The sequence below is a fragment of the Onychomys torridus genome, chromosome 4 (assembly GCF_903995425.1).
Source record: "Onychomys torridus chromosome 4, mOncTor1.1, whole genome shotgun sequence".
Lineage (NCBI taxonomy): Eukaryota > Metazoa > Chordata > Mammalia > Rodentia > Cricetidae > Onychomys > Onychomys torridus.
In genome coordinates this window covers 49,918,501-49,935,577 of record NC_050446.1, presented here as the reverse complement: position 1 = coordinate 49,935,577, position 17,077 = coordinate 49,918,501, and the positions used below count along the sequence as shown (strand labels likewise).

General features: G+C 38.4%; 1 protein-coding gene across 1 annotated transcript in view; it reads left to right on the top strand.

Annotated features, from left to right (window-relative positions):
* The window catches only part of Sp3 (Sp3 transcription factor), a 48,807-nt gene that overhangs the window by 26,947 nt on the left and 4,783 nt on the right, over positions 1-17,077 (top strand). The window contains exon 5 of the mRNA XM_036183862.1: positions 13,372-13,564. Coding sequence (XP_036039755.1) covers positions 13,372-13,564 — 193 coding nt within the window. The remainder of the gene's footprint in view (positions 1-13,371; positions 13,565-17,077) is intronic.

The following is a 17,077-nucleotide window of genomic DNA, read 5'->3' as shown; positions in this document are numbered from 1 at the left end:
TTACAGATAAAGAAAAACCCTACAGAAGAGGCTGGAAAGCATTGGAGTAAGAAACTTCTTCCAACCAAGAGTTACAGCTCTTGTACTGTTAACTGGGTTTACAAATTACTTAAGAGCTAGGGACTATTTTGTCTCTCTCTCTTTTTTTTTTTGAATAAAGGTATTTTCATGAATGTATTTTTAACACCCCACCCCATGTTTCTAAGTAAGTAGATAACTTGTTTAATGAGTAGGTCTCTGTAAAGAGATAGTATATGGGCCTGATAGGTTATTTCCATGCCACCCACTGAACCTCATCATTGAGTTTGATAACTCTAATTATAATATATTTTGGTTCCCTTCTGTATTGAGAGATAAGGTGTGTTTGTATATAGGAAGTAAATTAAATTGAGTTTGGCCATCAGAGGGACTTGAATAACAAAATCTTCATCGTCTACTTCTCTTTTCTAGGCACATGATAGGATTGCCCTTCCTTGTAATCATTGACAGTAGATGTGGTAGCATTCCTTCCCCCCCACCCCCTTAATTATATTTGTTTTAATTTTACACATAAGCCATGGGTTCCCCTGTCCTCCCCCTCCTGCCCCTCCCCCCACCTTCCCCGCATCCCCTCCCCTCCATTCCCATCTCCTCCAGGGCCAAGATTCCCCTGGGGATTCATTTAAACCTGGTGGATTCAGTCCAGGCAGGTCCAGTTCCCTCCTTCCAGGCTGAGCTTGTGTCCCTGTGTAAGCCCAAAGTTCCAAACAGCCAGCTCATGCCCTAAGGACAGGTCCCGGTCCCACAGCCTGGATGCCTCCCAAACAGATCAAGCTATTCAATTGTCTCACTTATCCAGAGGGCCTGATCCAGCTGGGGGCTCCATAGCCTTTGGTTCACAATTCATGTGCTTCTGTTCGTCTGGCCTTTCGTCCCCATGCTTTTTCCAATCCTGGGCTCAACAATTCACGCTCCCACAGTCCCTCCTCCTTCTCGACAACTGGACAAATGGAGCTCCACCTGGGGCCTGGCTGAGGATCTCTGCATCCACTTCCATCAGTCACTGAATGAGAGTTCCAGCCTGACCGTCAGGGTGTTTGGCCATCTGATCACCAGACTAGGTCAGATCAGTCTTTCTCTAGACCACTGCCAGCAGTCTACAGAGGATGCATCACTATGGACTTCAGGGGACCTCTCCAGCACTCTGCCCACTCCTGTTCTCATGTGGTCCTCATCCATCATGGTCTACCATTCCTTGTTCTCCCTTTCTGTTCCTGATCCGGCTGGGATCTCCTGCTCCCCTAAGCCTCCCTTCCCTCAAACCTTGCCCTTCATTTCTCCAACTCTCGTCCAGGTTGCTCATGTAGATCTCATCCATTTCTCTGTCATTGGGTGATCCCAATGTGTCTCTCCTAGGGTCCCGTTTTCTAGGTAGCCTCCCTGGACTTGTGTAGCAGTCTAGTCATCTTTGTTTTACATCTAGTATCCTCCTATGAGTGAGTACATACCATGTTTGTCCTTCTGAGTCTGGGTTACCTCACTCAGCATGATATTTTTTCTAGACCCATCCATTTGCCTGCAAACCTCATGATGTCATTGTTTTTCTCTGCTGAGTAGTACTCCATTGTGTATATGTACCATATCCATTCTTCAGTTGAAGGGCATCTAGGTTGTTTCCAGGTTCTGGCTATTACAAACAATGCTGATATGAACATAGCTGAGCAAATGCCCTTGTGGTATGATTGAGCATTCCTTGGGTATATGCCCAAGAGTGCTATAGCTGGGTCTTGGGGGAGATGGATTCCCAATTTTCTAAGGAAGTGCCATATTGATTCCCAAAGTGGCTGTACAAACTTGGTAGCATTCCTTTTTATGACCAGTAAAATGTGAGTGAAAATTGTGAAGACTAGGGTATAATTTGCCATATGCTCCTCTCTCGCTAAGGTAGTCTTGGGAAAATTCTCATGTGGAACCTTGGTTCCTAAGGACCATTAGGATCAGCTCTTAGTTAGCCTGAATTGATTATGTATAAAATTAGTGAGAGATAATAACCTTTCGTTGTGTCAAAGCATCAGGATGTTAGGGTTGTTTATATCTTATAGCACAACCCTACTGGTCCTGACTTGATGTGATAGGATGTAATTTTGAGGAGCTTTTGTTCTTGAGGAGAGGGCCAAGTTTGGGTTCTCAGCACCCACCCACGTGGTGGCTCACAACTTTGTGTAACACCATCTTCTGGCCTCTGGGTGCACAAGTATAGACACAGGCAAAATACCCGTGTATATATGTAAACTAAAAATAAATAAATCTAAGGGAAGAAAGTCCAGCAACAGCAAAACCTAGAATCTAATCCCTGTGTAATAATTGTAAGTTACTTTTATTAATAAAGTAGCATTATTACACAAATTTAATATCTTGAGCTTTCTGATATAGATGATAGATAATGTTTAATTGATTTTTGGAAACATTCTTGTTCAAGTTAAGTATTACTCATACTTTCCCAAGTACCTCATGCCCTGAGGATTTTGAATTTTAAAAGTACTTGAGATAACAGTTAAATCTTGTAGTAAGTAATGCTCTTCCAGTGTTCAACTTTAAAAATTTATAATTGAACTTACTGAAAAGAATTCTAAGATACTTTAGTTTCAGAAAGTGGGTTTATATCATTTACTATTGTGTTTAAGAATAATATGCAATGCTAAAGCACACTACTAAATCTGGCTGGTGGTTTGAGACCAGATTCAGTTCCAGGCCAGCCTTACTTAGACTTGGCAGTCTTCCTCTAGCTGAGTGCTGGATTTACAGTAGGCATGTGCCAATCGATGCCTAACTAACTAAAAGCTATTATTTTTAAGGATATTTTAATAGCTTATTATAAACCATCCAGTTTGAAAGTGTTCTTACAATACAACTAAAATAGATAATAAAAGTTTCGCTTTTTTGAGGCGGTCTTTGTCAAACCCGAATTCTTTTGCTCTAGCCTTCTAAGTGCTAGCTTTGCAGTTGTGCAAGGAGTGCAAGTGAGCACCAGCATGGCCAGTGCTCCACTTTTGTTTACTTGGTGAGTAGCAGAAACTCGTGGCTGTGAGTCTAGAAGACCGATATCTACTGGATAGAAACTGCAAAAATTTAATCATAGTTTGAGAAGTAAAAGTTTAAAAAGTTGTTTAATTCAGGGCTGTTTTTATATAAACTGGTGTTCTTAATGGGTGTGGCTTTAAAGAGTTTATCCTCAACTGCTTAGACTTAACAAATGGGTGTTTGGGGGATGGGAAGAAGAGCATAGTCAATTAGAATTCCATTTCTGTTACAGTTCTGAATCAAGATCATTTTATATCTTAAATCTTTATACTCACTTTAGATCATTAGTTTCTAAAAAGCGAATCTGTTCTTAATGTTTGGTACTGTTAGAACTTGAATAGTGTGAGTTATAATAGGTGTTTCAAATAAATTGCTTGTTTCTTGGATAGCAGTTAAAAATTATTGCAACTGTCTTTCTTTTTCTTTTTTTAAATCCTAGGGAGAACATGTCTTAACAACTTTAGAGTAACTTAAAAAACTAATTTAAAATCTGGAGAAAAGGGGGCACTTAGTATAGTTCATGGTGGGAGGGTAGACCCTTAGGAAATCATGTATCTTCAGTTTTTTTTTGTTTTTTGTTTTTGGTTTTTGGTTTTTGGTTTTTGGTTTTTGGAGACAGGGTTTCCCTGTGTAGCTTTGCGCCTTTTCTGGAACTCACTTGGTAGCCCAGGCTGGCCGCGAACTCACAGAGATCCACCTGGTTCTGCCTCCCGAGTGCTGGGATTACAGGTGTGTGCTACCACCGCCCGGCTATCTTTAGTAATTTTTAATAATTGCTGTACATCTTTCATTATGGTTCTAAACTTTTGACAGTGGTTTTTATCTGTGAGATTCCTAAAACAAGTCCTCTGTAAGTGGGAGGCATTCCTAGGCTTTTGCTTCAGGTTTAGTTAAAAACAAAACAAAACCAAAAACATTAAATTTATCATCTTAACTTTTTTAATCCTTTATTTTGTGTTCAGATACATGCAGGTGCTCTTGCACCATAATATATGAATGGAATCAGAGAACAGCTTTTGAGAACTGGGTCTCTTCCCACCATGAAGATCCTAGAGATTGAATTCAGGTTGTAAGGTTTGGCAGCAAGTACTTTACCATTGAACCATTACTTCAGTCCTTATCAATTTTTTTTTAACATTTTAAGTATGTTCAACAAAGCTCCTAAACTTTCGGATACTACAAACCACAGTTCTTTATGTATTCAGTGCTGATTCCCCTTTATTCTTGTCTAGACTGTGCAGCTTTCTTTCTACTTTCTGTTTCAGTGATTCTGGCTACTCTTTAGATACTTGATGTTTATGGATTTGTGTTTTATTTGCTTATTTCAATTAGCATAATGTCCTTGAGTTATTTCTACTTTGTAGTGTATAGTAAGATTTCCATAAGACTACATACTACTACTACATTGTACTTTGGAGTATGTAGGTATATACTAAAATTCATCTCATGTTTCCAAGTCATTAATTTTACCAAACTGCAGTTAATATATGGTATACAGATGGGAAGCTTATAATGCTCTTGTTCCTGTGAACTGGTTCTGATGCAAAGAACTAATGTGTGTGCATGTGGAGGTCCCTGAGGCTAGAGTTCAATGCTGACTGTCTTCCACAGCTGCCCACCCTACCCTACCCCTCTTTTTTAAAGATAGGGTCCAACTATGTAACCCTGGCTATTCTGGACCTACCTGGCTATGTAGAACAGGCTGGCCTTAAACTTGCAGAGCTCTTCCTGTCTCTGCCTTTGAAGTGCTGGGATTAAAGATGTGGATCACCAAACCTGGCCTCTGCCTTTTTTTTTTTTTTAAGTTCAAACATTTTTTTCTTTTTATTATTTTCTTTGTGTCTTTCACATCATGTATCTCCATCCCATTTATTTCACTGTCCCTTCGTATCCATCTTCTGCCCTTGCAACCTCCCCACCCAAAATAGAATAAAATTTAAGATGAAGAAGAGAGAAGGAAAAAACCAGTCTTGTCATGGAAGCTGTGGTATTTCACAGTGAGTCACACCGTGTGTGACTTTGCTTGCAAGTGTTCATTGCAAAGAGTCATTGGTCTGGTTTGAGGCCTCTGATTTCTGCTGCACTATCGATGGGGGCCTCACTGGAACTCCTCTTGGTTATCTTGCTTTTGCCTTGTGTTGTGGAAATCCTGCAGCTTTGGATCTGCAGGACCTGTTCTTCATGTACTCCAGCAGATCACAGATAGGATGGACATTGGAATGGACCAACACATAATCCTGATTCTGGGTCTGGATAGTTGCATGGTTGGTCAGCCTCCCAGCTCTCCCTAGGATAGCTCTCCCATGTTCACAACTTCAGGGCTGGCTGATCAGATACTTGGCCAGAAAGCTCCCCACTTGGATCCCCAGCACCGGGATTACAGGCATATACCGTTAAAACCTGCCTCTTTACACAGAGGCTGAGAATCTGAATTCAGTGTTTCATGCTTGCATGGCAAACACGTTACCCATTAAGCTATCTCAGCCCCAGAAAGTTAATCCTCAGTAAGACCTCTAATAGGTTTATATAAATATACCTATTTTTTTGTTCTGTGTACCACCTTTGTCCATTTTAACTGTAACTTAAGGTAAACTAGGCAACATCTTTATGGTGTCATCTAGAAAAGATATTAAGGGTAGTTGGAGGCAAGTGATGAGGTTATATTAATTGTTTAGCATGGTGCATAATGAGTATTAAAAAATGTACTGGCTACCATTGTCTAAAAGATTAAAAGATTATTCCTTACCAGGCTAAAAAAGTAAAGGTAGTATTTTATTGTTTATACTGTATTAATAGTAGGCCACATGATCTTTTTCTCATGTGTGAGAAATTATGATAAGGCAACGAAGTGGAATCTTTTTGTAAGGCATTTAGTAGGAAGCCTGTTATTTACAGGTGATATGCCCTGTTTGTGTGTGTTTAAATAGGTTGTATTGTCTAAATTTAATAGGAAGAATAACTAGTCCAGAATAGTCTCTTAAGTGGGCTTTGACAGTAATCTGAAAAGCTACAGTTAAAAAACTCCACTATTTATTTTAATAAGGGATTGACTTTAGTTGGGACAAGGGAAGTAGTTATGGAAGAGTAGTGATCCAAATTTAAGGAGTGTGGGTTTAGGGGAAGATAGCTTAAAAAGTGCAACATACATGTCTTTTGTAATATTTGGAAGTATTAAAATAAAATTTAGTTTTGAAATCTATTCCTTAGAGCCAGGCATGGTGGCTCATGCCTTTAAGCCAGCACTTAGGAGGCTGAGACAGGAGGGTTCCACAAGTTCAAGGCCAGCATGGACTACATGGTGAGTTTCAGGTTTAGCCTGGGCTACTGAGTGAGACCCTGTCTTAAAAACAAAAAATAAACAAGTCTATCTTGTATTGTTTTGATTAGACTAAGGAAGTTAAGTTTCTAGGAACCCATGTCTATAAAACTATTCCCTTAAAAGGAAAATTAGGGGAAAGTTTTTTGATAGTCCTGGAAAATATCCATACAAATCTGTCTCAGAAAACCTAAACAAACAGTGTATGAGATTTTGTAGGCCGCATCCTGTAATTCTGTTGGTGGGTTTTATAGCAGGGGAGAGCGATTAAAGGGAAGATGGACATAAAACTTGAAAATCCAACGAAGTCTTCATTAGTGCTTGAGAATGAAAGGCTTGGATAAAAACGTACACTATTGGAAAGGAGGAGGTCTCATTTTATCAGCACAACCACAATTCATATTTATGCAGTGTTACCTTTATATTGAATATGCACATTCCAGACTTGATAAAGCAGTTAAGAAGCGACTAAATATTGTTAGCTCTATTGACAAATAGCACCAATTTTAGGAAAAGTTGGTTAAGTTTTTTTTTTTTTTTCCCTCCTGGTAATACTTTTGACAGAAATCTGTGTCCTGAGTTAGTGCTTAATTGATGTTGAAAATTACTTTTATCTTTGTAATCATATTATATGCCTCTGTGTGCTTTTTGTATGTCTCATCATCTACGTTTCTATTTCCCTTTTGAAATTTGAGCTTTTACATGTGCAGGAATGTTTTCAAACATAACCTTTCCTCCTACCATTTATGTTTTACAGTTAGGTCTTAAAAACCACCACAGTCAAAACCAAAACAAAACAACCGAAGTCACAGGACAAACTAGTAGTAGGCCAGAGGGAAACTTCAACATTTTGAAGAAGAGAATAGACAAAATTAAAAACAGTGCTGTTACTTTGTAAAGTTCTTAAATATGTTATACAAATAACCTCAAATTTCTATTTCTGTCACATTTTTTAATATAACTTTGTTCTTCAAATACTAAGTCATTTAAATAAGGACATTTGCATTTTATATTGCTGATATGTATTGTACAAGTCTACTACTTGATGTAAAAGATAATTTGTGGTATTTCAGATAGTCTTTTTTTGTTTTTTTTTGTTTGAGCCAGGATCTCTCTGTTCCTGGCTGTCCTGGAACTCAGTTTGTGACCAGACTAGCCTCAAACTCACAAGAGATCCACCTGCCTTTGCCTCCTAAGAACTGGGATTAAAGGCTGCTCTACCGCCACCCGGCTTATTTCAGATAGTCTTACATGTTAAATCTACTTGTAGGTTATCCTAGGGAATGTCCTGACCTTTTCTTTTTTAATTTTTTGTATTACTTATTTATGCATGTCTGTGCCTGTGCCCAAAGGCGTGCGAGAGGTGTTGGCTGCTTGAAGCTGGAGCTCCAGGCAGTTGTGAGCTGCCTGATGTGGGTGCTGGGAATTGAACTCGGGTCCTCTGCAAGAAATATTCTTACTCTGTATTCTTAACCACTGAGCCATTTCTCCAGTGTGATATTTTCTAACTCATTGTGTTAGTCAAGTAGTCCCATGTAACAATACCTAGCATGGTCAAGTTTGAAAAGGTTTGTTTGGCTTACAGTTGTGGTGGCTTCAGTCCTGTGAAGAGTTGGCTTTGTTTTCTTGGGTGAGAGCACATCCTTGTTAAGGAGTGTCTGGTAGGTCAGCTTATCCTTCCACTTCCGCTGTCACCTTCAAGGGGCATGCAACATGGTGATCTAAAGATTTTGTGGTTATTGCTGTTTATGTTTTTGATCCCAGGCTAGCCTTGAACTAACATTTCTTTTGCTTTTATTACACAAGTGCTGGGATTACAGGAGTTTTTGATGACCATGCCTAGCAGAAGTAGACCATCTGCTCCTTAAAGGTTCTTCATCTCCCAGTAGTGCCACCTTGGGAGCACTCTATTTTATCACATGGACCTTCGAGGCATATTTTAGATCTAAACTATAGTGATTACTTTCACAGCAGAATTCTGGAAAGAGTTGTCTGGTCTTTTGAATTGGCTCTAAGCTGAGTTTTGTTCTTATTTCATGGAAACGGCTCTTGTCAAGATAGCTAGTGCTTACTGCATCTTTATATTGAAGGGTCATTTTATTTGACTCTCACCTATCATCTATCTATCTATGGTTTTCGAGATAAGATTTCTCTGTGTAGCCCTGTCTGTCCTGGAATTCTGTAGAGCAAGCAGGCTGGCCTCAGACTCAAGATCTGCCTACCTATGCCTCCCAGTGCTAGGATTAAAGGCTTGCCCTACCCCTACCTCCCCATCTCTCTTACTAATTACGTATTTATCATGGTTGATTATATTTCTGAAATAATGACTTCTTTTGACTGATTTCCTCCTTCATTGGCTACTCTTGCTTTGTTTTGCTTGTTTGGCAGTGCTGGAGATTGAACCCAGAGCCATGACTGTCCTAGGTAAACCACCACCACCCTCATTGTGCAGATCAGATTGGCTTGAAACTCACTGTATAGCCCAGGCAGGCTTTGATCTTGGATCCACCTACAACAGCCTCCCTAGTGCTAGGATTATAGGTATACACTAAGGCTAGCAGACAGCATCTTTTGCTGTAATTTGTTTTTAAAGACTCAGTGTATAGCTCTGGGTGCCAAAAACTCACTGTGTAGACCAGGCTGGCCTTGAACTCAGAGATCTGCCTGTTTCTGTTTCATTTAATCTTTCATGGGATTAAAGGTCTATATTGCCACATATGATAATTGGCTGTTGTAATTTATAATAGTTTCCTAAAATAATTAGTGTCTGTATGTTTACCCTTGTCTTCTAGCTGACTTTATATATACAGCATTCAGGGTAATCTTGAGTTTATTTTAATGAAATGCACTTCAAATATTTCCATTCCTTTCTATCCTTCCCTCAGAATAACATGTGAAGTTGTTATAATAGCCTGCATGAGAATGTATGTCATATGGTTCCCTCCCTTTGGCTACGCCAATGTTTGCTACTGGTCTTCATACTGTTCTCCACGTTTGTTACACTCTTGCCATACAGGCTGCCTTTTTCTTTGAACTCCTCCGCTGTCCATCCAGCTTGTAGTTGACTCTGCTACTCTGTTGCCTCCTTCAGGCCAGGTGTCACCACGCTGGCAGAGACCGTCTGCCACTTCTGTTCTCCTTAGCCTGTCTCTTCTTTCATATCTGTCATTGCCACCAAGTGCTGCCTGCTTGCTTGACCTCTCTAATTCAAAGGTAAACCCGATAAAGGCATGAATTTAACTCTTGGTAACAATTTTCTTCTTAGAAACTAGAAGAGGAACTATTCTATCTGAACTTCAAATTATGAACTTAATTTCTAGAAGATAGCCTAAGTTTCTGGGGTTTCAGCTCGTATACGTGGGGGAAAGAACAAGGAACTAAAGATGCAACCATAGTAAGAGAAATTAGAGCATAATTTTCAGGAAATATAACAGTGCACATATTCTACATTAGGTTTCTTTTTTGGTAGTGTACATTCTGAGTTTATAATGATAGAGTATTTTTACTCCTCTAAAATTCTTTTCTGATTTTTTTGAAACTTAGTCCAGGAGGAAATAGAAAATTAGTGTATTACATTGACTCAATAAAGAGATGTAATTATATTTTTATTTAGGAAGAAGATTTTGGCAGGTTCAGTACAAGATGAGTTGGAGCAAGATGAAGCGAGAGCCTTAGCAGCACTAGCAGGACTTTGCTGACGTTGATAGTTTGAGTAGTTGGTTACTAATGTCAAGGGGATGCAAGGAGAAGCTTTGTTTTTGATGGACAAGATGTGTTCACTTTGGACTTGGCTAAGTTGTTTATGTCTGTACAGTAAGAAAGAAAACTAAAGTGTTAGCAGCTCTTTTTCTGACACATTCCTTTAGCATATTTTGAAGATTCAGGAAGAGAATGAGCAATAGAGAGTGTAGGAATGTTCTAAAACAGTGGTTCTCAGCTGGGGGGTTGAACGACCCTTTTACAGGGGTTGCATATCAGATAGGTGTCCTGTATATCAGAGATTTACATTATGATTCATAACTAGCAAAATTACAGTTATAAAGTAGCAATGGAAATAATTTATAGTTGGAGGTCACAACATGAGGGAACTGTATTAAAGGGTCACACACAGTATTAGGTTGAGAACCATTATCTCCATACCCTCAGGTGGTTTTTCATTCTTTCCCATATTTATTGGTTGTTGTTGGTTTTTTTTTTTTTTTTTTTTTTTTAATTTTATGTGTATTGGTGTCTTGCCTGTGTGTATGTCTGTGTGAGGGTGGTGGAACCCCTGGAACTCGATTACAGACAGTTGTGAGCTGCCATTTGGGTGCTGTGAATTGAATCTGGGTCTGAATCTGGGTCTAGTGTTTTTAACTGCTCAGCCGTCTCTCCAGCCTCTTTTCGGTTGTTTTTGTGTGCTTGTTCCTTTGATTGTCTTTAAGTCTTAGTAGTTCCTATTCAGATAGATAGACATTCTTCTGTTTCTTTCTTTGCTTCTTGAAAGATGTCTTATGTAGTCCTGGCTGCCTAGAAGTTTCTATGTAGGCCAGGCTGACCTTAGACTTGACGCAATCCCCCTCCCTCTGCCTCCTGAGTGTTGAGAATACAGTACTTGGTTATTATTTTTCTGTTTTTTAAAATTTGTTCTTTGTTTTGTTTTGTTTTGTTTGTTTTTCAAGACAGGGTTTCTCTGTGTAGCTTTGCGCCTGTCCTGGAACTCACTTGGTAGACCAGGCTGGCCTCGAACTCACAGAGATCCACCTGGCTCTGCCTCCCGGGTGCTGGGATTAAAGGCGTGTGCCACCACTACCTGGCCATTTCTTGTTTTTTAACTTTCAAGTTTCTGCTATGTTTCTCCATGTCTCTTAAACATATTTAAAAAGTTGCTTTCTTTTAAAAGTATTTTTTACCAAGATTATTTTATTTGTGTGTTCATGGGGCCATGGCTGCAGGAACCCACAGTGGCCAGAGGCTTCCAGCCATAAGCAGTTGTAAGCTGCCTGGTGTGGGTGCTAGGAGCTGAACCCAGGTCTTCTGCAAGAGTTGTGTGTGTTCTTAACCACTGAGCCATTTCTCAGCCCCTTGTTTTGTTTCGACAGTCTTGCTGTGTAGAACAGTTTAGCTGTAGATTATGAACGTCCTACCTTAGTCACCCCAGAGATCGGAGACCGCATGTGTGTACAACAATATGTACCCAGTTTTGCTGGTTCTTAGTAGTACTTTCTTGCTCACTTTTATTTTTAATTATGTGCATGTGTTGGTGGTTGGTGATGGCTCAGTGCTAAGAGCATGTGCTGCTTTTCCAAAGGACTCAACATAGATTCTCAGTATCCATGTCAGGCGGTTTATAATAACTGCATGTAGCTCCACAGGGTTCTGATGTCGTTGACATACACGGGCACCTGCATTCACAAGTACATACACAGGAACACATAATTAAAAATAAATCTTTAAAAAATTATGTGTGCATTTCTATATGGGTATGTGCATGTGAGTGCAGATACTCTTGGGAGCTAGAAGGGGCTAGACCCTCTGTAATTGGGATTCTAGGCTAAACCTGGTTCCTCTGGAAAAGCAACACCCTCTGTTAGGCACTGAGCTGGCTCTTCAGCCCCTCCAGTCATTTGTTTGTCATTTATTGGCACTAATATCTACCCTGCTGCTCAGGCCTGAATTCTTTTCTCTTAGTTTTACCCTATTTTTTTTATGTGTTAAGTTTGCATTACTGTAAAATGATATACATTTTGTTTTTATGTTTCCTGATTCTGGGGACCAAATTTGGGGCACTCTACCATCAAGCTGCATCCAAGCCCTACATACTTCCTGGTTATTTCTGCCCAAAGTATTAGTGATTAACAGAGTTCTAAAATAGGATTTTTAGGTTTACATATATGTTTTTCAGGAATTTGGGGGTTTTTTTGTTTGTTTTTTGTTTTGTTGCCGTAAAAAAATTTAAGTATGATTCTTTTGTCATCTTTTAAAATGAGTTTTCTAGACTGAGGAAACTGTTGTTGTCATATTCACTTATAAAAGGATAGATTATTGATGTGTAGGGATCTTTGTCTTGGCTAAGAAAATAACACAACTTGTTGCTATGTTCACTTTTTATCATTTTCACCCTCATTTTATCTTCCCAGTCTGGTTCATAAACACTAGGAAGTGCCTCATGCTTCTGTGCACCCTCATAGAGCATAGCCATTATAAGTATTTCAGGAATTACTGACTTTACAGCTTGAGTTTGCATGTTACTGTACAGATGAAAGGGGTATGCTCTCTATCATCGTTGTGTGCCACCCCCCCCCCCCCCCCCCCCCCCGTGTGTCTGTGTGTCCATCCTGCGCCCGTGACGTGTACTGCAGTGCCCAACTTTTATGAGGGTATTGGTGATTTGAACTTAGATCCTCATGCTCTTGAGGCAGGGCACTATACTGAATATACTGAGGTGTGTGTATCCCTGGTCTTGTGAATATGAATTATTCCTTTACATTCGTATGGCACCTATAAATAGAATGGCTACAAGTTGTAAGATATTAAAGACAATATGTTCCAGACTAAATTGATCATTAAATTTATTGAGTGATTAGATCTCAAATTTCAACTGTTTGGCATACCGAGATAGGAAGTTGCAAGTTTAGGACCAGCCTGGGAAACTTAATCATAACTTATCTCAAAATAAGAAATTATAAGGAAAAAAGGGGGAGGGGATTGTGAGGCCCTAGGTTTGGCTCTGCAGTACCTCAGTTAACTAATTGAACAGCATATTTGAAGTTTCACCTTTCTTATTGGATCCTTAAAAATGTAAACTCTGCTGCTTGCCTTATTCCCTCTTCTGCGAAGTCTGTTAAAACAGATTGTTTTGAAGGGGAAAACAACTACAAAGGCAATGAATATGCTTTATAAACAGTTGAATTTTTTCCTTATATATACTCATTTTAACTTAGAAACTAATGTTTGTCTTTTTAAACCAGTAGGCTGTATCTCATGTATATGTGTGCTGCCCCTTTTATCTTTAGATATTAGGATCAAGGAAGAAGAGCCTGATCCTGAAGAGTGGCAGCTCAGTGGTGATTCTACATTGAATACCAATGACCTAACACACTTAAGAGTCCAAGTGGTAGATGAAGAAGGGGACCAACAACATCAAGAAGGAAAAAGACTTCGGAGGGTAGCGTGCACCTGTCCCAACTGTAAAGAAGGTGGTGGGAGGTACGCATACATCAGCCATGTGTTATCGTTTGAAGAAGTGCTACTATCCCCCTAATTTTTAGAATACTGCATGCCATATCACTCAATTACGGTCAGTTATCCATCACATGATCATTTAGGGGTGTGTGACTGTATGAGTGGCAGAAGTTAGACAACAAAATATATACAAGTTTTCATATCTAAAGGCCTTTTCAACTAAAATTGCTTAGTCTTTAAAAGCGTATAACAGATAAAATTTTATAGGTCCCAGGTTACTAGCCTGTTTGCAAACCAGTGATGAGTTTGGCCTAATATAGAGAAGAAATTGTAGCTTAAGAATGCTATATATAAAAGTAAGAAGTTCAGAAATAGTTGATAAGTGTAAATACTTCCATTTTCAACAGTAATGAGGAAGAAAGATCTTAATGATAGGGACTTATTGTTTTGAAAGTAGCATGGTTAATATTTTACCTCATTTCTTTTTTTAAAAGATAAACTAAGACAAAAATAGTATGAGAATGAGCTCAAATGGTTGGTAATTACTTTAAATGTAGCTAGAGCAAGCTTATTAAGAGAGACTTAGATTATAAAATAAACCAACAAAATCCATCTTGATGTTATTATAAGAAATATTTCAATGATTGGTACAGTATTATTGAAGATGGGATGAAAAAGAGCAAATGTTCACAAAAAAGAAAACTTAGATAGCAGTGTTGGTATCAAGCAGGATGCAATTCAGTTGGAAAATACTAGATGGGCAGGATTATATTTCATAATATAATTCAGATTCAGTAGTCACAGTATCTGTTTGCCCAGCTTTGAAATATATAAAGCAAAGACAGAATGATAAAGTTGTGCTAGCCAAATCTCCAGGCATTATTGTGAAAGGTTGCAATACCTTTCTCCTAGGTACTACTTTTAAGTATGCAAAATATGCTGGACAGTGTAACTGTGTATGTAAATGCACATGGTTATGAACTTGACTATCTTTCAGCTCTCTGGTTGGTCCTATTAATTGATTTCTACTTTGATCAGTTCATTTACAACAACAATGACTAGAACAAAGATATCTTTTAGTGAGGCCCCCAAACCACCAAAAGGGAAAGGGACTGCTAACATGCAAAAACTTACTATGTTCTTATGAGTGGCACATATATGGCACACATAGGCGAATTGCTTAAATGTACACATACGCTCAGTGAGATAGAATTGCCAGCACTCTGAGAGTTTGAGGCCAATCTGAGCTATAGTGTGAGACTGTGTCTCCCAGGAAAACAAACAAAAAACAGAAACCAAAACTGTCCAACTGGGATTCAGACCCATTTATATATTCTCGAGTCTTAACCCTTACATTGTATTGCTAACTCAGTGGATCTGCTTCTGAACTTGACCTCTAGATGTTTATAATAAATGTGGAATTCTGGATAGTCAGTAATTTTGCTGAAATTTACTCTATTTTAGAGGCACTTTCAAGATAAGTTACTCATCAAATCTATATGGGGGTTAGTGCTTAGCTTTCACTCACTCTTTGCAGTTAAAAACCATTTTTTAATTAATTTGCTAAACTAACATGTCCCCAAAACTAAGAGGAAGTAGAGGAATATTTCAGAACAACACAAAAAAGCTCTACAAAATCATTCTACCTCAAGATCTAACCACTAAATTTTTTGTGCAATACTATATATATTTTAAAGTAAAAGCATCTTATTCTTGTTTACGTCTCATTTTGTAAGTTTTTGTAGCTGTATTTCCAAGTCTGATCTGTGCCATCTTCTGATCTATGTATAGCATTGTATGTGGGTATATAATTTAACTTTCTTCTTTGTTTGGGATTTGTCATAATCCTCACACATATGTCCTTGCACATCTGTCTGAATGTCTCATTAATGTATGTTGGCAGAAATAGAATTGCAGGGTCAAGGAATTGTCTGCTAAAAGGCTGTATCATTTTCTGCTTAAAACCAGCACTCTCTCAGAATGTCTGTGCTCTCCTGTGCTGACCACCTCTTACTTTTAGTTTGTTTTATTGCTTGATGAAGTTGAACATATTCAGTAGTTAGTTTTATAAATTGTTGATTTCTGTGAACTGTCACGTGTACAGTGTTTTCTCGGTTCTCTCCATTACTCTTGCTGTTGGTTGTCTGTGCACTGCACTCTGAGTGAAGGAGTTCACTTACAACTAACAGACACAAAAATGAAGTCAGTCTTTAGATGCTAAAAGTTTTACCTAGTCCAGAAATTACAGCAAGGAATGTCTTCTCAGAAATTTTTATTTCATTCTTTTTAGTAGCTTACTTATTCTAAGCAATACAAATCAAGGTTCTTAGGCTAGTAGTAGTTTCTAAACTTGATTTGAACAGAATTCAACAGGATTCTATGCAGTAGGCTTACTTGTATAAATAACTAATTACTAGAAGCATTAGCATAAATAGTAAATCTAAGAACATTCTGCAACTTAATCTCTTCTTTTTTAAAGAGTAGAGTATTGGTCTTTTTTTATTTTTATTTTTCCTTAACCATTTTCTAAATGGGCAAGAAAGCATTTTTAGGAAACTAATTTCATTCATCTTTGGAAAACTATTTTGTTTATTTTTTGAACAAGCTATAAAAGAAAATATTTCAGGGGCTGGAGAGATGGCTCAGTAGTTAAGAGCATTGGCTGTTCTTCAGAGGACCGAGGTTTGGTTCCCAGCACTGATACGGCAGCTTACAAACATCTGTAACTGGAGTCCCAAGGGATCCAGCACCTTCTGGCCCCCATGAGCACTGCATGTTTGTGGTGCACAGACATACATGCTGGAAAAGCACTCACATATAAAATAATAGATTTAGATTAAAAAAATTTAAACGGTTCAGTTAGCCAGTCTAAATAACAGAACCAGTCTTTAGAGACTAGTTGGAGAAACAATTGTAATAATACAAAGTGATCTAAAGGCATTATTGTTACATGGGTTTTGCATGAATAAAGCATCAATCCATTAAATTATTTTACAGAGTTTGTTTTGTCAGCATTTCAGCTTGTTTCTGCCACCATCAGCAAAAGAGGCTGTGGTTATTTAACTTTCCTTAACTTTGTCCAGAGTTTGCATTCATTCTCTGTTGCTGTCTTATCATTGAATTATTGGGCACAAGTTTAGGCACTCAGGAGCAGAAATTTAAACTTGCTGGTTAACATGGGGTTATATAGTGGACATAGTGTATTCAAGATGGAAACACTTGACAAGCTCTTTTTCTTCCTTCATAGGATAGACCATGAATAATACATCTGGTCTATCTAGATCTTACCCTGGGTCTGATTAACTTAAGTACTAACTTGGACCTCAGCAAGCTAAGCATTTACCTTAAATTATAATACAAGTGATGCAACTTGATTAGATGCATATCCCATTTTTAACGACTATTTCCTTGTTTGCCTTATAATTCAACAGGGGAAAAAAATGTTTCCCTACCATTTTTCTCAGTCCTCTGAGAACCTGTTTGTCACTGTTCATTTGTTAGTCTTGTATTTTGTTGGGATTCACAAGCTAAATTTTT